This window comes from Alternaria postmessia (genome assembly GCF_024291825.1).
Source record: "Alternaria postmessia strain BMP 2775 chromosome Unknown scaffold_11, whole genome shotgun sequence".
Lineage (NCBI taxonomy): Eukaryota > Fungi > Ascomycota > Dothideomycetes > Pleosporales > Pleosporaceae > Alternaria > Alternaria postmessia.
This window is the reverse complement of record NW_026260084.1, coordinates 493,255-519,035: the sequence shown is the minus strand read 5'-3', so window position 1 is coordinate 519,035 and position 25,781 is coordinate 493,255. Positions and strand designations below refer to the sequence as shown.

The following is a 25,781-nucleotide window of genomic DNA, read 5'->3' as shown; positions in this document are numbered from 1 at the left end:
ATATCTCCGCACACCAGCACCACTCCACTCCACACACCCACCGAACGACATGGCACCTTTGCTGTTTCGAGCCAGTGCAAACGCTCAGACACACACTCGTTAGCAGCCACTCCATGCTAGGCCGTCAGCAACAGAAGCATACGTAGCGCACCCTTTCTGTAACAGCTTCTCTGCCGTGTCCTACTGCTTATTGGCGAGCCGCGCCGTCAAACGCCCCGAGAAACAAAAGAAATTCTTCCCGAGACGCGTTCATGCACCGACTGTAGCTAAAGTTAGTCGTTCGGAACCACGGCCACAGAGGTCGTGCGTCTTCAAGTCGTGTTCCATCATTACAGGAGTGTCGTCGATGCCTGACTGGGGTCCACTTATTGCCTGATCAGCCATCCGATGCTCGGCAGGTACATGCACTAACGGTAGAAGCTACATGCCCTAGAGAGCACTACTCCAAGCATGTCTGATAGAGACATTTACTACATACTACTTGTCATAATAGAAAATCGCACCAAGACGAGCAATGTTGCCCAATTGAGATTTAGCCTTCGATGACATTTGAACTATTTTCCTCACAACACCCACCAAATGCTCCTCGTGGTAACCGTCAATCGTGGTCAACCAGTATTCAGAAGCGACTCGTCCGAAGCGCTTGATTGGTGGAGGAGCCCTCATCCGTAGTTGAATGTGTTGAGTCAAAGTGCAAAGTACCGCTAAAGCTCCTATTGTACTTGCACAGCGCACGGTCGTCCATGTTTGGTCAGTCGGGCTTATCATGTCCCATGATGTCGAGAATCTCTTCAGCATCCATTGCCTGCTGCCAGATGTGGTCAACCTCTGGGTTCACGGATGATCACGTTGTGGAGTTACGGGTCTAAGGCGGTATCTTGAACGGAGGCTGATAAACAGGTGTTCTCGTAATGACAGGGAAAAGGTAGACATTCCTGGAGATACTGATGCTAAGGCAGGTAAGATTGTCTCAGCCATCGTGATAACGCTCTCAGCCGGAACATCCACGGCAAGAGGCTGCTTGTTGTTCAATAGCATGTCGCCAGGCGAAGATGGCGTATTCCATTCCTGCTCTTCTGATTCCTGCTCTTCTAGGTTAATCTCATCGTCATAGCTGCTGTTATAGTCGTGATCGCTGTCGCTGTCGTTGGGAGACATAACTGTAAGAGCGCCAGGCTAGAAGTCGCGAGGCACAAGTCTGCCTTCTCCAGAGATCCACTAATCTGAATCGTTATGAATTATACCCCGGAAGTAATCCCAAGTCCCATTCGCCGACCATTAGTTCTTACTGTTATGCGTAACCGGACAGGACAATCCTTGTGAAGGATCCAGGACGATTCCTGCTGTAGATAATATTGTCAATTTTCGTGGTGGATGCAAAACTTTTCTTGGTTGCAATGGGTATCTTCTTATTTTACATCTGCCGTACTCCGGTCTCATGACGACGCCGCCGCTTGTTGCGATTGCTGTGCCGCCGACTGTATCTGGATAATCTGACTCATTTGTTAACATTACAAGCAGCAAGACGCATTCAGAAAGCATACCTCGCCCTTGATCTTCTCGCTCTTGTCCTGTATTCCCTGGATCTGCTTCTCGATATCCTTGCTGCTTCCAGTCAGAAAAGAACCTCTTCCGTCTCAATCAGTCCACCTACATCTGCTTGTCGATGAATTCGAGGCGGCCATTAACCGACATGACGGCCTCTGTCTTGTCCTGCTTCAACAGTACTGGTCCGATCTGCTTGTAGATGTTCGCATCGTCGTCGAGTATGTCAAATTCCTGTCGTGGCAGCGATAAGTACGGGTTCCGACCTCGTGTGCGTAGAGTCCCACCTTCTTGACCGTACTGTTCTCCTGCTGTTGTGATTCGAGCTTCTGGCGTGCTTCTACTGCAGTTCCGAGCTCTGTTCCGAGATTAACCAACGAATTCGTAAGCAGAGCGAATGCCTTACCGGCCTGGAGGCCCTGGTAGCTGTCAGATAGTGCCTGGAGCTTCTTTTGCACGTCTGCCATGGCTTTGGTGATGCTGAGTAACGCGTTACAGAAAGTTGGCCCCAGTCTTGTTCGGAAGTCGCGAGTGGGATGCTGAACTTTCTCAATGCAGTTAGAAGTAACGCGGGGCTAGGTAGGTGCCTTGGCCGTACCTAGAACGACGGTCACCTCCAGCGCTCTTGTGTACGACTGCAAGCCCGGTTTCGACAAGCCGATTCCGAGTCACTTTCCGCTCAAGAACCGTCGCCCTCAGCTGCCTTCTCCTTCCTTGCCTCACACAGTCGCCCCGACCTCGCGAAACCATAGGCAAACAACACGCGATTGCCCCACTCAGATCGCCCTTCGCCGCTCGTACAATCATCCTTCACAACTCAAGCGGCGCGCGCCCCAGGATTCACGCTCGCTGAAGCCTCCACGAATCTTCCATCTTAGCTATGAGTAACGCCGACTTTCTCGGCCGGGCCATCGAGACGGTCAAAAAGGCAATTGAGACGGACACGGCAGGAGAATATGAGAAGGCATATCAGCTGTACTACAGCGCTCGTCAGTAGCCTCATGTATAGCCCATATGAACTTGTGCGCTGACTCCTTACGCAGTTGAGCTTTTCATGCTCGCTCTCAAATGTACTGTGACCGTCCTTACGGAACCGACAGTGATGCTAATACTCAGCAGGGGAGAAGAACCAGAAGTCCAAGGACATGATCCGCGGCAAGGTGGCCGAGTACATGGAGCGCGCAGAGAAGCTCAAGCAGCATCTGAATCAAAATGACGCCTCGAATCGCAAGAAGCCAGCAGCTATGGGATCCAATGGCAAATCAGCAGGCGGAAGTGGAAAAGGCGGAGGGTATGCATTCCCTCCGCACACAAAAAGCACCAATTCCCACACTAACTTCTAATAGTGACGAGGATGAGGGCGAACAAGACGCCGACTCCAAAAAGCTCCGCGGTGCGCTCGCAGGCGCCATTCTTTCCGAGAAGCCCAATATTCGATGGGAAGACGTAGCAGGTCTGGAGATGGCGAAAGAAGCACTCAAGGAAGCTGTCATATTACCCATCAAGTTTCCGCATCTGTTTACTGGGAAGCGACAACCATGGAAGGGCATATTACTCTATGGGCCCCCTGGTACGGGTAAGAGTTACCTGGCAAAAGCGGTCGCTACCGAGGCGAATAGCACATTCTTTAGTGTCTCCAGTTCCGATCTCGTCAGCAAGTGGATGGGTGAATCAGAACGGTGGGTCAAAACAACATGTGTTGATGCGAAACGGCAACTGACACTATACCAGACTCGTAAAACAACTCTTTGGCATGGCTCGCGAGAACAAGCCTTCGATTATCTTTATCGATGAAATTGACGCCCTCTGCGGACCTCGAGGTGAAGGAGAGTCGGAAGCATCGCGACGTATCAAGACGGAACTGCTAGTGCAGATGGACGGTGTAGGCAAGGATTCCAAGGGCGTGCTCATTCTCGGCGCAACCAATATCCCCTGGCAACTCGACTCTGCCATTCGACGACGATTCCAGCGCCGAGTCCATATTTCACTGCCAGACACCCCTGCCAGGATGAGGATGTTTGAGCTCGCAGTCGGTAATACGCCTTGCGAGCTGAATCAAGCCGATTACAAGAAGCTGGCGGAGCTCAGCGAAGGGTATTCTGGATCTGATATTTCCATTGCAGTACAAGACGCGCTCATGCAGCCTGTACGACTGATCCAGACGGCGACACACTACAAGCCTGTCCAGGTAGACGGTCAAACAAAGTGGACACCGTGCTCACCTGGCGACCCACAAGCGGAGGAGAAGTCATGGACAGACCTGGATGGCGATCAATTGCTTGAGCCGCCTCTCAAGGTCAAGGATTTTGTCAAGGCAATCAAGGCTTCAAGACCGACTGTTAGTGGCGAGGATTTGAAGCGCAGCGCCGAGTGGACAAAGGAGTTTGGTAGTGAGGGCGCGTAGCTGGGCTGTTGTTGTCTAAAGACGGTGCTATATACTTTCGAGGCGCTTTTGGTGTTTATATCCCCTTCTAGCATAGCGATTCCAGGCCGTAGATGGACCGGCCGGCGTTGATGCTTCAAATACACGATCAACTTGAGCTGTTCTTCCTTGACTATTTTGCCAACTACATTTATCCTAATCCAGCCTCGTTTTGATAGTCGTTGGGAAGAATCAGCATACTGCAATGGATCACCATGGTACATGATACAGGCTGTTAAGTAATGGTAATTTACTTATTTACACTAAGCCAGACCAGCCGAGTCTAATCGATAGCATAATCGGAGTGGATGAGGGGATGAAGGGGAAACATTTGGGGGGAATCTGTGTGAAACAACCTGACCTAACCTAACCAAAACAAGCATCCCGCCGCAAAAACAATGCCATTCCACACTTCGCCAGCCTTAGGAATCATGACGAGGCTCAGAGATCCTCACGGCATTTCCTTGCATCGTGTCTTCATGCTAGTGTGCTCATGTCACAATTCCAAATCGAACGCCGCTCATGCATCGTGTCCCATGTGAATTTTTCTCCACAAGTCCGTAAAGTTGATCGTCCGAGAATGGCCTACTCAACCTCTAGCTAAAGTAGGCTTGCGCGGTACGCTGCTGCTCCGGTGTCAGAGTCGCTGCAGCTTGACCGAGATCGGTGCTAGTCGCCTGAATGAGCGCCTTGACGGATGCGACGACGCGGTTCGCGGTCTGCCCTTGCAGAGTCTCGGCCTCGAGAGCTTGCACAACGTAGTTGAACACCTTTGCGGGCTGGGAGAATACGGCTTGGTTTTGCCTGTTTAAAAGTTAGCGAAGTTCCCTTGCGTATCCTGTCTGACGCGTAGACGTACTGTTCAATCAGCTGGGACAAGAAGGCATACGCGTATGGCGTAGCCTCCTCGTCGTTAGTAATTGGAAGGGTGTCGATCCAGGCTGCAGCCACGCTATCCCAATTGGCGACCTTGCTTGCGTTGTAGTGTAGGATCTTGGCGATCGCAGCCGATGCATTCTCTGTCGCAAAGATATCGTCGTCCGCGCGGGCATTGGGCCTCTGTGTAACCTGGAAAAGTGTCTCTAGGGAAGCAGCAACAAATTCTGACCAGTTCTCTCCACCCTTGTGAGCTGCGACACCAACACCATATACTGCCGCCTGGCGATTAGCAGGAACATCGTCTTGCATACCGTCAATCAGGGGTTGGATGATTTGGTCTTTGTATTGCCACGACTCTGGGCCGCAGAACTCCAGCACATCGTCGTAGATGCAAATCGCCCATTGGCGTTGAGTAGGGTCGGGGTTGACAACAGCCATGCTGTAGAACTCGATCAAACCTGCCCAGTGAGGCAAGAACGATGTACCCATGGTCTTGAAAATGCTGTGGAATGCCTTGTTCATGTCTGATAAAAGGTTTTGGTCATCTTCGATCGCGAAGAGAATATCTTCCGAGGCTTCCTCACCATCTTCGTTTTCGGCTTGCTCCTCTAGACGTTCTTTGACGCGAATGTTGTAGTCTTGAAGCACAGTCCTAGCGGACTCGATGAAGGTGGTCATGTGTGCATCCGACAAGCAGTTGCGGCCGATGCACTCGAGGCACTCGTAGAAGCACTGGTACATCTCGGCAAGAGTGTCAATGGCAGGCTCAGTGCTGAGAACTTCAAGGACGCGCTCGACAGTACGTCCCCAGAGTGCACCCAGCTCTGCCGATTCGGGACCGTGGGCCTTCTTGTATGCATTCAACAATGCCGGGACACATTTGGCGGAAGCGACTCGTACGGGGTCGTGGAAGAAGAAAGCTAGACCTGGAAGGGCAATCTTCTCCATGATATCGTTCACGTAGGGCTCGAAAGCATCCTCTAGCACTTGCGCGTAGATTACGATGAGCTCGATAGCCATGTGCTTGTCATCGAGGATGCTGGTCTTGATTCCAATAACCTTGCCCTTGAGCGGAACCAATTCCCAGCCTTCTTCATCTTGGATCTGAGCAACCTGTTCCTCGTCATCAAGCAGCTGAATGTCAGCCTTGGCTCCAGCAAGCTCGGTCAGTGGCGGGATGACACCGGCGAGGAAAGGAACAAACTCCCGTCCTAGCACACGACACATGCGGCCCCAGCAGTGAAGCAGGTATGAGGCTTGCGGGTCATCAGCCTCGGAGACGCTGTTTTGAATCCGGCCAAGCAGTTGTACAAGGTTGAGCGCGTCCTGGCCCATACGGTCCTTTCCGACAGCCAGAGCAATGAGAGTTGCGCACTCCATAGCCTTGGCACGAAGAAGTCTGTATTCCTTCGACTGTTCCTCTTGTAGAACGTTGAATAGAAGAGGCATAAGGGTATCGTAGTACTTGGAAAAGGCAGCCTCTGCAGAATCCGCAACAGTGGCAATGGTAGACAATGCTTGTTCCTGCACAAAGCGCTTAGGGCTCTGCAAAAGCATGAGCAAATGGTTAAGCAGCTGGTCAAGATATGGCTCAAGGATGTCCTTCTCAGCCTCTTCGCAGAAGTTGACGAGAGCGGCAGCAGCGTGCGCTTGCACACGAGGCTCTGAAGATTCCAGGACTGGGATGATGTTTGGCAGGACGACCTGATGGTACTTCTCCTGCATGGTACCAGCAAAGTCGGTCGACATCTGGCCGACGGCGTTGCAGGCAGCCCATCGCACACGAGGATGGGGGTCTCGGAGCGCTGGCAGGACGAGATCCAGCACCTTGTCTAGCTCGCCAACCATCAATTCACGGCATCCCTCAGAGATGGCTGATATAGCCATGAGAGCTGCGTGTCTGTCGCGCCACGCTGAAGAGGTCATCATGCGAGGTAGCCAGTTGAAAGTCGGGGGAAGAATGGCTTGTCCGCCAAGCTTGTTTGCCAACCTATCCATGCACTGCTCTCCCGCGACATGATTTGAATCAGATTCTTCGTCCAAGTCTTCAGAAACATTCCATTCTTCAGCGTCATCGTCATCGGCACCAACGTCGGTCATCAGAGACAGACATTGGGTGACCATGTCGTTGGTGAAGTTGGCATCCTTCTTGCACATGAGAGGAGCGTTATCGGCGAACGTGGCCATGAGTTCCAAGGCGTTCTGTCGGGCCGTCTCTCCCAAATCCTTGTCCTGAATAACGGAGATGCTGAACTGGACGAGGCTGTTGAACAGAGGCTTGAACATCTTGGGCGCGACTTCAGCAAGATCGATGAGCGAGACGAGGGCCTTGGAGAGGAGCTCTGCATCGCCAGAGTCCTTAATGGGTGGCAGAATGTTGAGAATCTCTCCGATGAGAGAGTAGTACTTGGACTGGGCCTTCTTGGTGATGGAGCGAAAGAAGGACGCGAAGGCTTCAACGGATGCGATGCGGACCTGTGAGGTGTAAGCTGAGCATGACCATGTGCATGTGGGAAGCGTACCGATGTCTCGCTGTCGGCAAAGCCGCCCTTGAAGGCAGTCATGACCACATCTTCGTGCTGCTTCTCGATGATCTGCGGGGTTGTCGAGAATATCCTGAAGGCGTTCTCGCGTTGCGCGGGGTCTGCGGACTGGCTGGCCTGGAACAATGCGCCCAGTAGCTCCGGCCATGCAACGCCTATGTGGTTTTAGACATGTTTGTGTGAGATGTGCCGTTTCCTCGTACCTTCATCTGTGTGCTGGCGAGCGAGCTCGGCTACGGCATCTCCAACCTTTGTGCGTACTGAGTTGTCGGTCTCATTGGCGAGGCACTGGAGGAGCTTTGCGCGTATGGCTTCGCGCTCGGGGGCATTGAGGGTCAGGAAGAGGTCGGCCGTCTGACCAGAGGGCGCCTTTCGCGGTTTCGACGACTGTCGCCTGAAGATGACGGCGGCGAATGTCCGTGTCTAACATGGCTTGTAAGCTAAGATGCACGATTTGCACCGGATCAACGGCGTACTGAGGTGTCTTGGGCCAGCTCAATCTGCTCCGAGAGGCCCATCAAGAGCACTTCGGGCCTCTGGGCAACCCATTCGTCGTTCAACTGCTGCTCGGCGGCTGTACGCTGAACATTATCGGGCGACTGGAGACCCTGCAGCAGGGTGGCCAGCGCGGTGTGCACCTCGGCAGGGAGGACAGACATGTCGTATGCGTGTGTTTGTCGTGTGTATCGTGGGGTGCGGCCCCGGTTCGGTGTGTTGTTGTTCGCAACGGAGTGAGGTCGCTTGGTCGGTAGTGCCTGCGGAGCGCGTGTGACGTGGTGTTTCTAGAGTCGCGCCCCTACTGCCGTCGAAATGTGCAGAAGCAGCGTGTGCTATCTTACAGACGTCCGTCGGCGGCTGAATCTGGGGCTTTGTGTGGTCTGATTTGGGGGGGTTGCCGTAGAAATAATTTCATTCACCAACTGTTTTGGCGGGGCTGGCTTCGCGAATCCGCCTGTCCAAAAAAACAAGGGTGCGTGGAGAGTGCAACCCCACCATGCCATTGGCTATTGTGCCTTCTCACCGACTGTACGTGACTGAGTGCAAGCCGACCCTTGCAGCCTGCAACAACACTAACAGTACTCGTGTCTATATCAAGAGGCACTTGGAGACTCGACCTTGACACGGGCTGTCTTGCACTTCCTTATTCTGCGCTGTTGTAGGCTGTAGGGTAGTAGTCTGTCTAGTCTCTACGGCTGCGTGCATGACCTCTTTGCAGAGAGGCAGCTTCGTGCAAGACTAGATGCAAAGCGCAAGCAGTATGCACCAGACAGTGTCCGCCCGAGTAGCAGTGACGTGAGCTAGGTGTTTAGGCCTGGTAGCCTGCCATGTGCACATTTCCCATGTTGACTGTCAAGTCAAAGAGGGAGTAGCGGTCTGGCCCCGGCGCTTGCTCCCTCGCGTTGTTTTCCGTACCCTGGCAACCACGTCGACATCCGATTTCCCTTTCCCCCACCTGCCAGCAAACTGCTTTTTGACCAGGAGCTTGGTTCGTAAGCCCACGCCATGTCGCATACCGGTACCATGCGGGGGACGCCCAAGCCCTCAAACCGCAACCAGCCCCAGCAATTCCCCCACAGCCCATCGGGGATTCCACGACCAGCTCTCGAGACTCATGCCTCTCACGTTGCCCAGAGCGAAGCGGGCGGCTCTGGGCTCAGCGCCAGCCGCGCGAAGATGTCGAAGCGCGACGACGTAAGCTGCCCTGCTTGCCATGGACAACCACATACTCATCTCGTGTTTAGGCCATTCGCCGAAAGATCGAAACCGACCTGAACAAGAAGAAGAACCCCAGCGGCCGAGTGCGACCCTCCAAGAAAGCCCCGCCTGGCACTGTCCTCGCCCTGAAGCCCTCCCCCGCGCTCCAGATCAAGCCCTCTACCTCAGTCGCCGAGGCGGCTCAATTGATGGCAGCTAAACGAGAAGATTGCGTGCTGGTGACCGATGACGATGAACGCATAGCAGGTATCTTCACTGCTAAGGACCTGGCCTTCCGTGTCGTTGGCGCTGGAATCAAGGCTCGCGATGTCACCATCGAAGAGATCATGACCAAGAACCCCCTCTGCGCAAAGACCGATACGAGTGCGACCGATGCTCTGGATCTGATGGTCAGGAAGGGCTTTCGTCATCTTCCAGTCATGGACGAGAACCACGACATTTCGGGTATCTTGGATATTACCAAATGTTTCTACGACGCCATGGAGAAGTTGGAGCGCGCCTACAGCTCTTCGCGCAAGTTGTACGATGCTCTAGAGGGTGTCCAGGCGGAGATGGGCTCCAGCCAGCCGCAACAGATCATCCAGTACGTCGAGGCTATTCGTCAGAAGATGTCTGGGCCTACACTCGAGTCTGTTTTGACGGGACTCCCACCCACCACTGTTTCTGTGCGCACCTCCGTCAAGGAAGCTGCGTCACTGATGAAGGAGAACCATACCACGGCCGTCCTGGTACAGGACAACGGATCCATCACCGGTATCTTCACCAGCAAGGATGTCGTCCTCCGCGTTATTGCCGCAGGGCTCGACCCCATGACTTGCAGTGTTGTACGAGTAATGACACCTCATCCTGACTTTGCGCCCATGGACATGAGCATCCAGTCTGCTCTCCGCAAGATGCATGGTAAGTATTCCAAATGCTGAGTGAGCTGAGTAACCGCTAATGTTCTGCAGATGGGCATTATCTCAACCTACCCGTGATGAGCGACGCTGGAGAAATCGTTGGTATGGTCGATGTTCTCAAACTAACCTATGCTACTCTCGATCAGGTATGTCGGGCTGTTCAGTGAAAAAGTATTTGTGCTGACTCTTCCAAGATCAACAACATCAGCACAACGGACAGTGAAGGCCCCGCGTGGAATAAGTTCTGGTTGTCTCTGGACAACGAGACTGAGTCGATGATGTCAGGCGAGGGTGGAAGCCGTGTCCATGACCACCGCTCGTACCTCTCACACAACGACCGCCCTGGCCTCATGGATCGCGGCGATAGTGTGCTACCCAACGAGTCTGCTTCTCATCATGGCGGTGACTCACCAGACCCGTCCGCTGTCGCCAGTATTCCACCGTCCCACATGGAGGACATGCCATTCCCTTTCAAGTTCAAGGCGCCAAGTGGTCGCGTCCACCGTCTGCAGGTAGTCGTATCTGCAGGCATCGAAGAGCTTATCCACAATGTAGCCAACAAGCTCGGTAGCGAGGTCGAAGCCATAGGAGGCACACCGAGCTTCGAAGACGGCAAAGTTTCTCGCGGTGGTTTCGCCCTTAGCTATCTTGACAACGAGGGTGATACCATCTCCATCACCACCAACGACGATTTGGTCGAAGCTGTCAGCCTATCCCGTATGGCGCATCGCGAGAAGGTTGACCTTTTCGTACACCACCCCGACAAGGCCCCAATGTCTGCCGAGGTCAATCCACAACCTGCGCTACCCAAGCCCGTTACACCACCTGAGTCTACTCTTCGCGAGCGCAAGCAGTTCTTCGATGAGGACGACGAAAAGCCTAGATCGAGAGGCCGGAATCAACCAGTACCTCTCTCGCAACAGCCGGAGATCATTGCTGGTGTTCCAAATGACCTTCTCCTACCTGGAGCTATCGGTGTACTAGCCGTAGTTATCGTTGGTGTCTTTGTTCTTGGTCGCGCTAGTCGGTAAGGTGGACGTGGGGTAATATGTGTTGGAGTAAGAGCGAGAGTGAATTGTTTCTTTTGTAAGAATCTGATATCCCATAGATCCCTGGGTATTTCCTAGCTGTTTTGGTAGTCAAATTGAATACATTTTACTTCCACTAATGTACAACTTTGTTCAAGTAGAAGTGTGATAGATTGACGGATGGCCTGGCTACATAGGCAGTACAGTAGTGGATATGGAAGGCACCAATAACGATACATGAGATGCCTCCTTCTTCAAACTTGACATGTTGTAGCATATGATCAACATGTGGCTTCATCAGGTGGAAGGTTCTCATAACCTCTGCCCTGGAAACACGAGATTTCCATTGCATTTTATTTCAGATAATACAACTGAACATCACAACCTGCCGACTGTTCAAAGGTAATCAAGAGCATGCCTGCTAATTCAAACGAAGAATATGTCAGATTATTGCAGAGGCAATACACTGTGCAACCTACAATGGTACAGCACTTCCGAACACAAACATCCAGACAGTAATTTACGCTCCGATCTCATCTTTCCGTGAATACATCGTTTCTGTTGTGTGTTGTTGTTGCAGCAGAGGTTACGAGTGCTCTTACGCTGTATGTGGCTAGCGCGCGGCGCGCCAAGCTCACTCGCTTCTGAATATTCGCATTGTGCGTGCCGACTTCACGACTCCGACGTCAAGGACGAACCTCACGACAACCACCCCACTGCTGACTTTTAGATAACACATCTTCAGTACGCACTCCCGTACCTCGTCAACGCACACTCCCGCTTACAAAACTCGATAGAATCAGCCGCAAACATGGTCAAGAAGCGCGCGTCCAACGGTCGTAACAAGAAGGGCCGCGGCCACGTCAAGCCCATCCGCTGCTCCAACTGCTCGCGATGCACACCCAAGGACAAGGCAATCAAGAGATTCACCATCCGCAACATGGTCGAGTCCGCCGCCATCCGTACGTCTCACGATCGCTCTGACGTTGCGCCGAACACGACAGATAGCGAAGCGGCGACTTCAGGGCATTGAGGACTAACAACACACAGGTGATATCTCCGATGCCTCCGTCTTCCCCGAGTACACTGTCCCCAAGATGTACCTGAAGCTCCAGTACTGCGTCTCCTGCGCTATCCACGGCAAGATCGTCCGGTACGTTCAGCCCGCACAAGGATTCGGATGAACTCGTTTCTAACACACTGGCAGTGTCCGCTCCCGTGAAGGCCGCCGCAACCGTGCTCCTCCCCCACGTGTCAGGTACAACAAGGACGGAAAGAAGATCAACCCCAACCAGGCCGCTGCTAAGACTACTACTGCTTAAGTAGCGTGTGGTTCGAAAAGGGAATGATCATGGCGCTTGGTGTGGGGTCTTAGGGTTCTTTCGGAATGTCATACTGGAAAATGCATGAATCCAGAAGAAGGGACAGGCCAAATGACGAAATCATGGTTGAAGCTTGCTCGGGAAAGCCTGCATAAGCAGCACCGAGAGCTAGCTATGAACTTGTAGACGAATATCCAAGTCGACTTGCACCACCTTGCGTCCATGTTGGTGATTTTACTGGGTATTAAATGCTCGTACAGCTGGCTGACTGCGGGGCTTATATGCTGTTCACTTACGACATGAGCAGCACGTGTTGTTGCAAGCGTGGGATATAAGACGTGAAGAACTGCAATATCCAGTGCTTCGTTACTCCAGCCCAAGTGCAACTTTCATTATGCACGTCATACAGTGTCATCATTTCAGTCATTTCGCTTCTTCCCCTCACCCAAATCACCTCCATCGTCAAGACTCTTTTTCCCACTCACGGGCTCCGGTTCAGTAGTGTCCCAGTCTTCCGCATTCTCGTCCCATGTTTCAAGTTCTTCGTCAACAGTGGATCGGATGACACCGGACTCCTGCCCCTCCACATTCTCACCCAGCTCAATGTCTCGTTCCTCGTCCCCGGCAACGGCTGTATACCCGCGTGCAGCTCTCTTTCGCTCGAGCATGCGCTTGTGGTACCAATTACAAAGGCCGAGAGCGAGGAGCGAACCGAGGACGTTGGCTACGATGTCGTAATAATCGAAGTCCCGATGAATCTTTGAACAAGTTAGTTTTGTGCAATTCGACCCATGGCCATGTGCTTGAGCCGTTTCTTCTCGGACGCATCTTGACTTACAGGCAACAAGCCTTGCACAACTTCACTAGCAATCCCCAGACCAATCGTGCACACCGTGAAGGTGAGCTGTAAGACTTTCCTTCGACTCGTCTCTAGTATCCAGTAGAAGCATAGTGTGAGAAGGAAGAAGGCGAGAAAATGTAGTGCTTTGTCGGATTGCTTGTACGAGGGGATCTTGTAGTCGGGCGGGGAAAACCCGGCGCCGGCGCTGATGAAGATCAGGGCTACGAAAGCGCCTGTGGACGCGTCAGCTTGGTGTTGTATGAGAGCTGCGAGCAAGTCGAAGAGGAATGCCTGTTGATTGCTCGGGCGCAGTGCCTCAAGCTCTCTCTGACGTATGGAACGAGTTCGTGCTACCTACCAGCAAACGGCTTCCGTATGCGCATCGTGTGGTCGTTTGGCTGCGGCTATAAGCGCTCAGGGAACATAATCAAGTCGTGGGGACAGAGCGCTGCTATGGGTGGGCGGCTGGAGCTACCGAGCGTTGCTATGCTGCCACAAGCTGGCATCTGGCGGAACTGGCTTGCAGACACGGGCTAACCTATCATGGTATCATGCCTGTCGATCACGTGTGGAACCTGTGAAAATCGACAACCTAGGAAACTGCGGGTAGACCCAGGTCGCAGCTCCGAGTCCTGGTACCTGACGCTATCTCTGCTGGCTTGCATTTTGAGGTTGATCTCAGCATTGCGATTAAGGAAATGCGGGGGCTTCCTCAGGGACATGAGTATGAAGAAGCTCGTATTTCGTGAGCTGCATCAAAGTCGACTGCGACTCAAAGGGGTTATGCCGTTCTTTGCATTTGTACAGCTGCAAAATACGATGCACAGAACATTTTCAGGGTAGGTTCGGCTGGTCGAGAGTTGGAAAAGACGGGCTCCTTGGTCAAGAACGTGACCCAGATACGCCCAGGGAGCACAGTCCATGCCATCGGCGCCATGTCAGCGTGTGCAAGGCCACTGGAGGCGACGATGGAGCATGTCAGGCGCGCACAGAATGAATTATCATGCTGGAAAATGCTGCCGACACGTAGGCGCTGGGGTCAAGGGTTCTGATATTGGGATGTGGGTGATTCATGGGGTTCGTTGCGGGAGTCGAGGTGCTAACGCTAAGGCGTGCCTGGAGAAGGGATAGGTCAACCTGCAACTATCGACTTTAAACCAACGACCAAACTCACAGGCCGCATCTTTGGCCATCAAGACGCGAGCCCACAGCACCCCTTTCCATCTCGCAGTCATCAGAAATCGACTCGCACGCCGTAGACTCTTCTCACATGCTTGATTTTATCGCGTTGCGACACCTGGAAGACGGTCGCCCTGCTGGCGGGCCATCCCCGTGAGGCCGCGAACCGCCAAGACCACCCCCCACAACCCACGACGACGACTATGTCGTTCAGTGCGTCTCCATATCCGCCATCATCGCGAGAACGCCCAAGTCATAGCCGCTCTCTCCATCAACCGCCTAATGCGACCCGTTTGCGGACTCCCAATGCGCTGAACGATGAGGCCATGTCAAACCACAACGCGAACAACTTCGGGGATGGGGGAGACATCGCCGCGGAGGAAGATCCTCGGGCGGCGCGTTGGCGCGAACACTACCTACGCACCGAAGCGCGTCTGGCTTCAGTGCTCGGTGGCACATACGAAGGCGATGCTGTTGATGCCCTGGACAATGAGGCGTCATCCGGTGATGCTCCGGCGCATGACGCGCGACCAGCCATCACCCCGAAGAAGCTAACCCGCACCATCGACGAGGACGACTACGGCGATGACGAAGACGATGAAGACGACGACGATACCCGCACCTCTCCCTTACACACGAAAGGCTCAGCCAATGGCCTTGCTGCTGCCGCTCCCAGCACGCCAAGCCTTCTCCGCGTACCCTCTATATCGAACAAGTCAGGTCACGACCGGACTGGGACACCTTCGTCGGACCACACAAAGACATCAGATGATGTGCGCAAGAAGCTGCAACAAGATAAAAAGGCAGCCGAGGATGCTGCAAAGCGGAGCTTCCAGACCATGTTCTACCCATTGGAGAGCGATCGTGACGCGATGCTGGAACAGCAGAAGCTTGACGAGCTCGACCGCCAAGTGGAGATAGAAACATCTGGAACGCCTGCGAATGCACCGCCCAACAGCGCCGTCGTCGCCCCTCAGCAGGGCACTTTGAGCACCACCAACCTTGGGGCGTCTAGCCTTACTCTCAAGCACCTCATCTCCCGCATCGATGCGCAAAGAGACAGAGTCCATGCGACAGACGCGCAGCTACGAAGCCTCATCAGCGAAGTCCGTAAGAATAGGAGTAAATGGGCAAACGAAGATCGGGTCGGCCAGGAGGAGCTCTACGAGAGCACGGAGAAGGTCCTCATGGAACTCAAGGCAAACGAACATGCCCATCCCTTCCTTCAGCGCGTCAACAAACGAGAGGCCCCAGATTACTACAATGTGATCAAACACCCCATGGACATTGGCACAATGATGAAGAAGCTCAAGCAGCTACAGTACAAATCCAAGAAGGAGTTCGTGGAAGACCTCATGCTTATATGGTCGAACTGTCTGAAGTACAACGCAGACCCAAGCCATTTCCTCCGGAAAAAGGCCTTGCATATGAAGAAGGAAACAGAGAAGCTCGTACCTCTCATTCCTGATATTACCGTTCGTGATCGCGCCGAGGTCGAGGCTGAGGAGCGGAGAATGCGTAATGGCGATGCAGACGCTGATGGCGCTGATGACAGCGAAGATGAGGAACCTATCATGGCTTCACGGGGTAGAAAGGCACCAAGCAAAGGAGGCAAAGGCTCAAACGCGGCACGGAAGGCCCCTCCAGCCGGTCTGGAAGATACGCCGGGCCCAGAAACGAAGCCACCAGTTCCGTCTCTTAACAACGCAGTATCCAACCTGAAGAATGAGTTTCTACGAGCGGATTCTGAAATGGAAGGGAGCGTCAATGGTTTCTCAACACCTCCGCCACCCGGTGCGTTGACACCATTAGGGCCAAACAGCATCTCGCGGAACGGCGTGAATGGCAGTCAAGCCGACGTATCGGAAGCCGACGGCACTGGTGTTTCAGTCAGCGATGCTTTGGAAGAGGATGCCGATCTCGACGACCTGGAATACAAAACCTGGAAACAAGTGACGAAGAAAGATCGAGCAATCATCGCGTCAGAGAGGCACAGATTGTTCCGTGACGACCATCTACAACCAGATGAACCTGCCATTCTGCGCACTAAAGCTGGCATGAGAAGATGGTTACGACACCGAAAGCAGGCTATCGAAGAAGAGTCTGCTGGTGGAGCTGTTTCTGCGCCGGACGGCAAAGACGGCGTTCAGGCCACAGCTGGCGAATCACTTGCCGAAGGCATTGAAGGGGAAGAAGAGCGTCAGATTCCTGATTACTACGACCCTGTGTGCACCATTCCTGACCTTTCTGAGCGCCTGCAATGGGTCGAGGACGCTGAAGGTTATGTTATTCCACAAGCGGAAGAGTACATGCGTATCTTGCCGAAAGGACAGTTCATTTCCCCAGACAGTGCGCTCGTGCACAAGTTCGATGGTAACAACCACATACTGCAAGAAACCAGGAAAATTTGTGCAAAGATTGGCATCGTCAAACAGATGCAGATTCAGTCACAGGTAGGTCTTTCTCCAGATTCTGTAGGAGTACAACCACTGACCCTTTTAGTTGTACCAAAACCAGTTCCAGAGATATGAGCCACAGCCTTTTCACGAGGCAGACATTGAGCCAATAGTCACGTCTGAGGATGGGCCGATCATGGCTCCTTATGTCTGTCGTGCTGCTTTGCAGCGCAGCGTTGGCAAGGTCTTCTATCATGCTGGATTCGAAGAGTTTCAACCATCCGCTCTTGACGCCGTGACTGATATTGCGGCAAAATTCTTCCAAAATCTTGTTGCAAGCCTGGGAATCTACCGCGAGACGCCAAAGATGAAGTCGGACACACCGATTATCCTTCCCAACGGCCAGGCTACAAACTGGGCACCGCGTTTCACCCAGGAGGAAGCCGTGCTTCATTCTTTGCATGCTAATGGCGTCGATCTTGAGTCACTGGAAACTTATGTCAAAGACGATGTCGAAAGGCTTGGTACAAAGCTCGGTGGTATGCATGATAGGATGAAATCGTACTACACTGAACTTCTGCGACCAGCTATGGACAACGCTGGCGCTGACGGTGCCGGTGCCTTCAATGACGGTAGCGAGCAGTTCGTGGGAGGTGACTTCGCCGAAGACATCGGCGAAGACTTCTTTGGTTTCAAAGAGCTTGGTCTCGACATCGAGTTCGGACTCACATCTAGTGTGCCGTTACATTTGCTGCAAAACAGGGTGCATAATGCGTATGCCAGACAGGATAACAGGTACGTTGGGCGAAATGCTTCCACAAGGGTCCCGCTAATTTACTCAGCAACATCGCAACTACTGGCGTCATCATGCCTGAACCGTCAAAATTCGAGCCCGTTACCGTACAGACCGCTGAAAACCAGATTGGTCTTCTCCAGAACTGGCTCCTCAGCAAACTTCATGACAACAATAGTCAGCCGCTTGTTGAAGATGACGATCTCCCCCCGAAGCAGCGATTCCCCAAACCCCGTTTGCCACCTACGGGCAAGATCTCCAGTCCCCGGAAACGTCCTCTCCGAGAGCAGCAACAAATGGCTCGTAAGAAGCGCAAGCTAGATGAGGAGAAGGACGAAAACAGCAACGATCAAGCTGGGTTCATGAAGGGCATTGGCAAGCCCATTGGAAAATTGAAGCTTGAGCCAGTGCAGAGAGAAAACCACAGCGTACAAGAGCCGGAGAAGGAGGATGGTAGCGCCCATGGAATGCCGAGCCCACCCGAGTCTTTCTAGTGACATACTGCTGGCTGACCACCGCGACTGGATTTATTCTGCCAGTCGCCTTCTATAATTCCGACTTCTCACCATGTATTGTAGGTGACAGGAGGTCGTCTTTCGCAATCATTGTTTAATTCATCGAGATATCTTTATTCTTTTCGCGCTTTTCATGACGGCTTTGGGCCTACACTATCACTTTTCTGTCTGCACAGAGCATGCTAATCTTACGCGCGATTTTTTTTTCTTCATTTCCTTCGCTCACCATCTTTCTGCGGGAGCAAATTTGTCTTATTACATTGAAAAGGCGGAGGGGTTGTCCTTGTATACCCAACTTTGCATCTTGCGCAGTGGCTTTCTGCGTGGTTTTACGATCGCATGTTTGCGACATCAGGTTGGACTCATGATGGGTTAGTTTTGGACTTGGGGCTTCGTGCATTCCTCTTTGTATATACCAGATCCATGGGTTTGAGAAGATTGTCATGGTATCTATGGGTCGCCCATAGTATTTCAATGCTATTCATGGAGTATGACCATGCTATTAGTCTCTGTTTCGTGTGTGACATGAATAGCATATCGCTACCGAGATGATATAGTTGTTCATCGTGAGGTATGCGGTAGAAACTTGGTTGTCAGTGTGATATGTGATGACGGTTCTCACACGGCAGTCGAACACTACCCTACTTGTCGCAGTGTGGTCGCCAGGATATTAACATGATACTACAGTATCATTGCGCGCAGACAAACACAATCGACCTTAGCACTTGTAACATGAACAACAGACTAGCAAGTCGTCAGCTCGCAGGTCTCTGAGCATGCGTCTCTCTTCTACGCTCATCATACTTCCACTAGCTACGGAGCTGAGCTGTAGTGCGATGTTGACATCAAGCACATGGCATCTGAAAGATATACGCAAGCCTTTCTAAGATTTACAAGAGCTATCCTAGCGATTGACGGCTTCGTGCGGTACCGAACAATTTTATGTTCGCAGAAATTCGCGTTGATAGAGAAGATGTCATCACCACCGCATAGAGCACTTGCCCGAAGCACATAAGTGCAGAAAAAAAGGTAGAGCTGAACATGGTAAACTTAAGTATCCAATAACATGCCATCGAGCCTTTGGCTTTACGATGCCTGTTGAGGAGTGAAACTAAAGTTGTTGATATACCTCGATCCGATAAGTGGTCGAGCTGAAATTGGAGGTTATTAGCGCACCTTCTTTTCCCTTTTGCGCGGACCCTCCATTCCCACTTTCCACATCTCCACCTTAGAGCGACGTCTGCATCACGATTTGACTCAAGTTTCAATTGAAGCCAATTGCTTATTTTCGGTAAGAAGTTTGCCACCGCCCGCTTCATCGCAATTGGCGACGTTGCTGATTCTGAGCTAACGTGCCACGAGACGTGGATCATCTCGGATGGACTTGGATCTCTTCTGTCACTTCACGACACCGACTTTCCTCACGACACTCGTCAACCTCGCGCGCATCTCCTCGCGCCACTTCATTTCATACTTTTAATCGGCACAGATTTCTATCGCGCATTTCTGGGTCAGCATCATTAGCGCGCGTCAATTTCTTTCATCTGTTCTTGCGCTTCTTACAGCTGCTCAACCCTGGCTACCATTGAGACTTTTTGTGTCTATCATGGCCCCGAACGGCCACCAGGCACCTGCAAAGAAGGGTATTCACAAGTCTAGCGACAGCTCGTCCGTTTTTTGGGAGGACAAGCATGGCCATCGCGAGTTCATGGATTGGAAAGAAGCAAATCAGAACGGTCCTTTTCCTTCGTACGAAGAATGGGTAGAGTCTCAAAAAAAGTCAGGTGGTCTCTCATTGTACTACACAGCTTTGCGCATGTTTGAGGATTCTGATTCAACTGTGAGTTATTGTCACGATGAATCAAAATCTGTCCTTTACTGAATGCACCAGGACGAGGAGGCCCCACCCGTTAAGGCCAAACCTCAAGTAGCCAAGGCTCGTGGTCAAGTTGGCCGCCCCAAGAAGACTGCAAGTACAAATGGCAATGGATTGTCGCGCACGGCTGAGTCTGCGAAATCGACTGCCGTCGCCAACTCGGAAGACTTTAGTCCTTCTGGCAAGAAGAGGCGTAAGGCGCGTAAGAAGCCACTCGTGAGTAACACCCGCTGAGCTTTTGTCTATTAGCTGACTGTATAAGTCCGAGGAGGTCGTCGCTTCAGCGAGCGACAGTGAAGTCGTCAAAGACGTTGGAGCATCGGCGCCCGTGGCTGAGACTGCGACGCCCACAGCACCGATGATCACCTTCAATGGGCAGCGCAAGTCTTCCACACGCAAAGCAAGGAAGAAGCCTATTGTGAGTTTCACTATGTACACGCCTTCTACTCCACGCTGACGTATCTAGTCGGAGGAGACCATTTCGCCAGATGACGAGCTAGAGGACCCGATGGAAACTACGATCGATGAGGTCTCTGCATCTGCGATTGCATCTCCTCTTCCAGTTCGATCTGGTATGTGAATTTCTAAAACTATGTGGAAGATTGATTGCCCGATTCGTGTAGTCCTGTCACGTTTGCCAGAACCCTACTGGGCCGAAACCTCATGATGATTTGAAACGAAATCTTGCTTGAATATTCTGTTGTGATTGAGCTGAACCTTTCACAGCTCCGAAATCGCCAGCCCCAGTACCGACTTCAGACTCGCCGAAGAAAAGCCATATCTTGAAACTGAGCACCAGGAAAACACCGAAGAAGAAGAACTTCGTGAGTGTGTTCTCCGAGACACCGGTACATTTTGCTAATATGGTCAAGCCTGAGGGGTCTACCACTGAAGGTGGAGCTGTAGTTGAAGAAGATCCCACTCAAGCTACGCCTAGCGATACCGTGAGTGTAGCTGAGGCAGGCATCATTGTCAACACAAACGTCACACCAAAAGTCAATGGAAAGATAGCCCAAGATACAGACTCTACTGCAGCTTCTCCAGATCCGACTACCGCATCAGCAGGCTCCACCCGACGTGGTCTTCGCACAAGAAAGCCTGCACAACAGAGACCATACTATCACGATTCGCAGTTGTTTGAGGATGTAGAGCCGACAAATGGAGATGCACAGGATTCAAGTAACATGTCACCAGCTGCGCAGGGCAGGAGAGTATCAGTCGCGTCAATCAGCAAGAACATTGACGACGCGCTACTAGCCTCACTGGATGAAGAGGCGATGGCTCTCCTTCAAGAAGAAACTGAGCCCGAGTCCGCTAAACCCAAACACTTCAAGGGCAAAGGTCGTGCATGGAAAAAAGAAGGATCTGACGAGGACGAAGAATTCTCCATAGCTGCCAGTATGAAGGCTGCCAGTAAAAAGGCTGCCAAAGCAGCACGGATGAAGGCTAAAGGTCAAATCCCCAAGAAGCGTGGTAGGCCGAGGAAGAGCGGCCGGTCTGAAGAGCTCATCGATGAGGAGACAGATGAGGATAAGGACGCGGTAAAGCGGAAACGGCCGCCTCCACGCAAGAGCGCTTTGTCTGAAGAGGTCATCATCGACAGTTCTGACGAGGAAGAAGCAAAGGAGATGGAAGTGGAGGAATCCACGACACCCAAGCACACCCCAAACAAGTCCTATACACCACAAGGCTTGCCAAAGTACATTTCTGAAGTTGACAATGGTGCGAACGGCGACCCAGAGCTTGGCACTGGTAACGAGTTGGAGGTTGCCAGCCCGTCCAAGGAGACAGTTTGAAGTGAAATCGAAGATTATGGTAAGCTACTATACCTCGATTAATCGACGGTCGGAGACATGCTGATATATTGAATGCAGATATGCTTCACAGCTGGAGAGCCAGGGCGATCTTGTATTCCATTTGTCGATTTCTTGGATAGTATATTTGGATCGAATTGTATGGCGGTGTTTGTGTAGACCTATCGGCGTCCCGGAACCGCATATGCGATAGGAATGAAGAAGCATAGTGTTAGGCGTATGTATCATCCGTCTGCAGCTGGTAATAGATTATGGTATTCAGAATGTGGATACGGGCCATGAAGCTCAGTCATCTTATTGTGAAGGCTCGAAGCATACAGTACATATGATGTCAGCAGGAAACCCTTCTCGTCTTCACGATAAGCTGAGGGTATCCCATCTATGTTATGGAACTCACAACCTTAAACCCCTCAGCCTAGCAAAGTAATACACAAGTCCAAACGCCAGTCCTCCTAGGTGTCCCGCATGGCCAATGTGCGAGTTCGCGCTGTTGAGATAGAACCCATCATAGAATGCATAGCCCGTAACAAGAGCCCAAAGTGGCATTGGCACGAGACCATATATCATCACTTTAGAATGTGGTGCCAGACACGCCGCTACACTGCTGATGCCCATGACGGCTCCGGAGAAACCCAAACCGCGCGTATAGTCTCTGGCATGAGGACCTTGAGCCTGCAACTGATAATACCGGTTGAATAGGTAGCCGACAGACCCCGCAATTCCAGAGCCAAGAGCAATGGTCAGGTAGCGGAAGGGCGTTATGATGGGCGCACTAGCCAAGAAGGAACCCAGGAAGTACACGGTAAACATGTTGGAAAATATATGGCCGATATCCACGTGCGTAAAGACGGAAGTGAGGAGCGAGAAGTAGTTTCCATGCTGAAACGCAGTGAGGTTTAACGTCATCTTGTTCATGAAATTCACAAACGGCCTTTGGAAGCCCTGCCTAGCTTGCTCCTTGACGTAATATGCGTACCCGAAGATGGCGATGTTGGTTCCCATGAGTCCATACAGAACAAGTTCGTTCATCTTTACCTGCGATCGGTAGTGACCGTAGCCCCCCGAAGAGTAGAGGCGCGTTCGTGGTAGGGCGATATGTCGGGATGTTTGAGAGGGAGAGAAGAAGTGGGCAGACATTGTTTTGGTAGTTTTTGGTGTCCTGAGTGTGCGGAAAGTCTGTGAGAGGCGGAGGAGAGACGACATGGTCCTATTTGGATCTCCACGAGAGACGTGTGGCGACGGGTAGTTATAGACGCAAGTTAAATCGACTAATTGATACAAAAGATTGATGGGCAGGGTTTAGGTCAAGGAGTCTATGTAGATGGTTAGTACTCACACTCTGTCCATGACACGGGATACGGCGACATACATCAGGCGCGGACTTGGTACGTGGGCAAAGAACTTGGGCTAATGTTGAGCATATAGAAGGGACGGACCGACGTCAGCAGGGCCAATGACAAGCACGCACGGGCCCCTGCCCTCCACCAGCTTCAGATTCCTGCTTGCATAAAGCGGCCCGCTCAGCTACCACAACACCACACAAACCGCCCTCAGCTGCACAAAATTACACCATCATCTCTGCGCTCCGCCTCCCGAGGTTCATACTGACTCCTACTGCTCGCAGTACATCCCGCGCGAACACCCACCTGCAGACCACTCTACAAGGCGAAACAACGGCATTGCGACTCTCTCGAGGTTCAACCAGCTGCCTCGACACCGCACACGACTAGAACAACTCGACATTCGAGTCGCCATCAAACCAGAAGCACCCCGATCCCGCACTTGCCGAACCCCACTTTCTTCGGGAAACACCACATCGACTTCCACGTCCAAACCCCTCACTTTACATCTGCTTTGCTCTGCCCTACCGCAAGCATTGTGCACACACCAATTGCGTATCTATCCACACCACTAGACCTTGACGTCCCGACCAGCAACCCCACCTTCGGTGGACCCCACATACACAATGACTTCAGAAATCACCAACCAACTAGCAGCAACGCAGCTGAGGTGAGTCAATGCCCAAAGAAGCAAGACCCACGCGCTGACATGTTTCCTAGCGATGCTGCGCCGTCAGGAGAGGCAAGCTGGAAAGCCGGGCTGAATGCGCCAGCGAAGGATGCGCGACCCCAGACAGAGGTACGCTATGAGCCTGGGAGTTATCGTTTTGGGACGTGTGCTAACACTAGGTCAGGACGTTACAGCGACCAAAGGCCTCGAGTTTGAAGATTTCTTCATCAAGCGCGAGCTTATGATGGGCATCTTCGAAGCCGGATTCGAAAAGCCGTCACCTATCCAAGAAGAGACGATCCCAGTAGCCCTCACCGGTCGAGACATTCTTGCGCGAGCGAAGAACGGTACTGGAAAGACTGCCGCCTTTGTTATTCCTACCCTCGAGCGCATAAACCCGAAGAGCCCCAAGACGCAAGCTCTGATCCTTGTGCCCACCAGAGAACTCGCGCTACAAACATCCCAAGTGTGCAAACAATTGGGACAGCACCTCGGTATCAACGTCATGGTCTCGACTGGTGGTACAGGACTGAAGGACGACATTATACGTTTGAGCGACCCCGTTCACATCATTGTCGGAACACCGGGCAGAATCCTCGACTTGGCTGGAAAAGGCGTAGCGGATCTTTCCGCTTGCCAAACATTTGTCATGGACGAGGCTGACAAGCTCCTCTCACCTGAGTTTACCCCAGTTGTAGAGCAGCTTCTTGGCTTCCACCCCAAGGACAGACAAGTCATGCTTTTCTCTGCTACCTTCCCTATTGTAGTCAAGAGCTTCAAGGTATGTTTAGTGAGCCTTTGCAACATACAAGATTTGCTAAACCACTACAGGACAAGCACATGAACTCTCCGTACGAAATTAACCTCATGGATGAGCTGACGCTCCGTGGTATCACTCAATACTACGCTTTCGTTGAGGAGAAGCAGAAGGTCCACTGCTTGAACACCCTCTTCAACAAGCTCCAGATTAATCAGTCCATCATTTTCTGTAATTCGACGAACCGTGTCGAGCTTCTTGCTAAGAAGATCACTGAGCTTGGATATTCCTGCTTCTACTCGCATGCGCGTATGCTTCAGCACAACCGTAATCGTGTCTTCCACGACTTCCGCAATGGTGTATGCCGAAACCTCGTCTGTTCGGACTTGCTCACTCGTGGTATCGATATTCAAGCCGTCAACGTTGTAATCAACTTTGATTTCCCTAAGAACGCCGAGACATATCTGCATAGGATTGGTCGATCTGGTCGTTTTGGACATTTGGGTCTGGCTATCAATTTGATCAACTGGGAAGATCGCTTCAATCTTTACAGGATCGAACAAGAGCTTGGTACAGAGATCCAGCCCATTCCCCAGGTCATCGAAAAGAACCTATACGTTTACGAATCGCCCGAGTCCATCCCTCGCCCTATGTCCAACGCCCAGCGCACTCCGATCCAAGGTCAGCCACAAGAACAAGACGGTGCCGCACGCGGTAACGCCAACGCTCGAGGAGGTTTCCGTGGCGGACGTGGTGGCGGTGGTCAATTTCAAGGACAACGCCGAGGTCCTCCACAAAACCAACAGAATCGTCAACCAAACGGTCAGAATCCTCAGCGAAACCCTAGGCCACAACCCACTGGTCCGCCTCCGGCCTCGTAAAAGAGTCCGGTGGGTGTTGGTTTTCTGCGCATTGTGTTGACTTTGACATCTAACATACGTTACCATGTCACCCAACAACCCTCTGTTCAGAGCCTGCAGTGGCATTTGGCGCTTTGCCACCGAGTGCGTTATTGAATTTCTTCCTTTTTACGACTATGCGATCGGTTCCGACGACACGGTACGGAATACCTGAATTTCTACTTTCAGGTTTAACGAATCGAATCATCGGCGCAATACGGTTATAACGATCTGGACCTTTCTCCATGTACTATATACCAAGGTCTGTCAGAGTCGCGTCTAGTTTTTGCTTTGTGTCGGTCGGCTGGTTTCGCCGACTGCGTTCTTGGAGGCCTCTGCCTCTATAG

General features: G+C 52.2%; 10 protein-coding genes across 10 annotated transcripts; 6 read left to right on the top strand and 4 right to left on the bottom strand.

The window, feature by feature from the left end:
- Positions 1 to 1,436: 1,436 nt before the first annotated feature.
- Positions 1,437 to 2,012, bottom strand: J4E82_002862 (uncharacterized protein; the record flags this gene model as incomplete). The annotated part of the gene is made up of 4 exons (XM_051729157.1): positions 1,437 to 1,493; positions 1,545 to 1,605; positions 1,655 to 1,779; positions 1,833 to 2,012. The coding sequence occupies 4 exons, from the start codon at positions 2,010 to 2,012 to the stop codon at positions 1,437 to 1,439; spliced, it is 423 nt and encodes a 140-aa protein (XP_051591249.1).
- A 413-nt stretch (positions 2,013 to 2,425) lies between these two features.
- Positions 2,426 to 3,949, top strand: VPS4 (Vacuolar protein sorting-associated protein 4; the record flags this gene model as incomplete). The annotated part of the gene is made up of 5 exons (XM_051729156.1): positions 2,426 to 2,534; positions 2,589 to 2,615; positions 2,665 to 2,836; positions 2,892 to 3,224; positions 3,277 to 3,949. 5 exons carry the CDS (start codon positions 2,426 to 2,428, stop codon positions 3,947 to 3,949), a joined length of 1,314 nt encoding a protein of 437 aa, XP_051591248.1.
- A 614-nt stretch (positions 3,950 to 4,563) lies between these two features.
- On the bottom strand, positions 4,564 to 8,048 carry J4E82_002860 (uncharacterized protein; the record flags this gene model as incomplete). Its single annotated transcript, XM_051729155.1, has 5 exons — positions 4,564 to 4,771; positions 4,827 to 7,321; positions 7,369 to 7,544; positions 7,593 to 7,812; positions 7,866 to 8,048. 5 exons carry the CDS (start codon positions 8,046 to 8,048, stop codon positions 4,564 to 4,566), a joined length of 3,282 nt encoding a protein of 1,093 aa, XP_051591247.1.
- An 844-nt stretch (positions 8,049 to 8,892) lies between these two features.
- J4E82_002859 (uncharacterized protein) lies at positions 8,893 to 11,035 on the top strand (the record flags this gene model as incomplete). The annotated part of the gene is made up of 4 exons (XM_051729154.1): positions 8,893 to 9,081; positions 9,132 to 10,005; positions 10,056 to 10,150; positions 10,199 to 11,035. The coding sequence occupies 4 exons, from the start codon at positions 8,893 to 8,895 to the stop codon at positions 11,033 to 11,035; spliced, it is 1,995 nt and encodes a 664-aa protein (XP_051591246.1).
- Positions 11,036 to 11,843: 808 nt separating this feature from the next.
- On the top strand, positions 11,844 to 12,354 carry RPS26 (40S ribosomal protein S26; the record flags this gene model as incomplete). Its single annotated transcript, XM_051729153.1, has 3 exons — positions 11,844 to 11,994; positions 12,083 to 12,185; positions 12,240 to 12,354. The coding sequence occupies 3 exons, from the start codon at positions 11,844 to 11,846 to the stop codon at positions 12,352 to 12,354; spliced, it is 369 nt and encodes a 122-aa protein (XP_051591245.1).
- Positions 12,355 to 12,773: 419 nt separating this feature from the next.
- On the bottom strand, positions 12,774 to 13,578 carry J4E82_002857 (uncharacterized protein; the record flags this gene model as incomplete). The annotated part of the gene is made up of 3 exons (XM_051729152.1): positions 12,774 to 13,112; positions 13,193 to 13,428; positions 13,554 to 13,578. The coding sequence occupies 3 exons, from the start codon at positions 13,576 to 13,578 to the stop codon at positions 12,774 to 12,776; spliced, it is 600 nt and encodes a 199-aa protein (XP_051591244.1).
- A 999-nt stretch (positions 13,579 to 14,577) lies between these two features.
- On the top strand, positions 14,578 to 18,057 carry J4E82_002856 (uncharacterized protein; the record flags this gene model as incomplete). The annotated part of the gene is made up of 3 exons (XM_051729151.1): positions 14,578 to 16,827; positions 16,877 to 17,565; positions 17,613 to 18,057. The coding sequence occupies 3 exons, from the start codon at positions 14,578 to 14,580 to the stop codon at positions 18,055 to 18,057; spliced, it is 3,384 nt and encodes a 1,127-aa protein (XP_051591243.1).
- A 1,627-nt stretch (positions 18,058 to 19,684) lies between these two features.
- J4E82_002855 (uncharacterized protein) lies at positions 19,685 to 21,750 on the top strand (the record flags this gene model as incomplete). The annotated part of the gene is made up of 6 exons (XM_051729150.1): positions 19,685 to 19,918; positions 19,970 to 20,170; positions 20,217 to 20,372; positions 20,421 to 20,526; positions 20,681 to 20,778; positions 20,827 to 21,750. The coding sequence occupies 6 exons, from the start codon at positions 19,685 to 19,687 to the stop codon at positions 21,748 to 21,750; spliced, it is 1,719 nt and encodes a 572-aa protein (XP_051591242.1).
- Positions 21,751 to 22,161: 411 nt separating this feature from the next.
- Positions 22,162 to 22,905, bottom strand: J4E82_002854 (uncharacterized protein; the record flags this gene model as incomplete). The annotated part of the gene is made up of 1 exon (XM_051729149.1): positions 22,162 to 22,905. The coding sequence occupies one exon, from the start codon at positions 22,903 to 22,905 to the stop codon at positions 22,162 to 22,164; it is 744 nt and encodes a 247-aa protein (XP_051591241.1).
- An 829-nt stretch (positions 22,906 to 23,734) lies between these two features.
- DHH1 (DExD/H-box ATP-dependent RNA helicase dhh1) lies at positions 23,735 to 25,416 on the top strand (the record flags this gene model as incomplete). Its single annotated transcript, XM_051729148.1, has 4 exons — positions 23,735 to 23,778; positions 23,829 to 23,907; positions 23,963 to 24,559; positions 24,610 to 25,416. The coding sequence occupies 4 exons, from the start codon at positions 23,735 to 23,737 to the stop codon at positions 25,414 to 25,416; spliced, it is 1,527 nt and encodes a 508-aa protein (XP_051591240.1).
- Between the last annotated feature and the right edge of the window lie 365 nt (positions 25,417 to 25,781).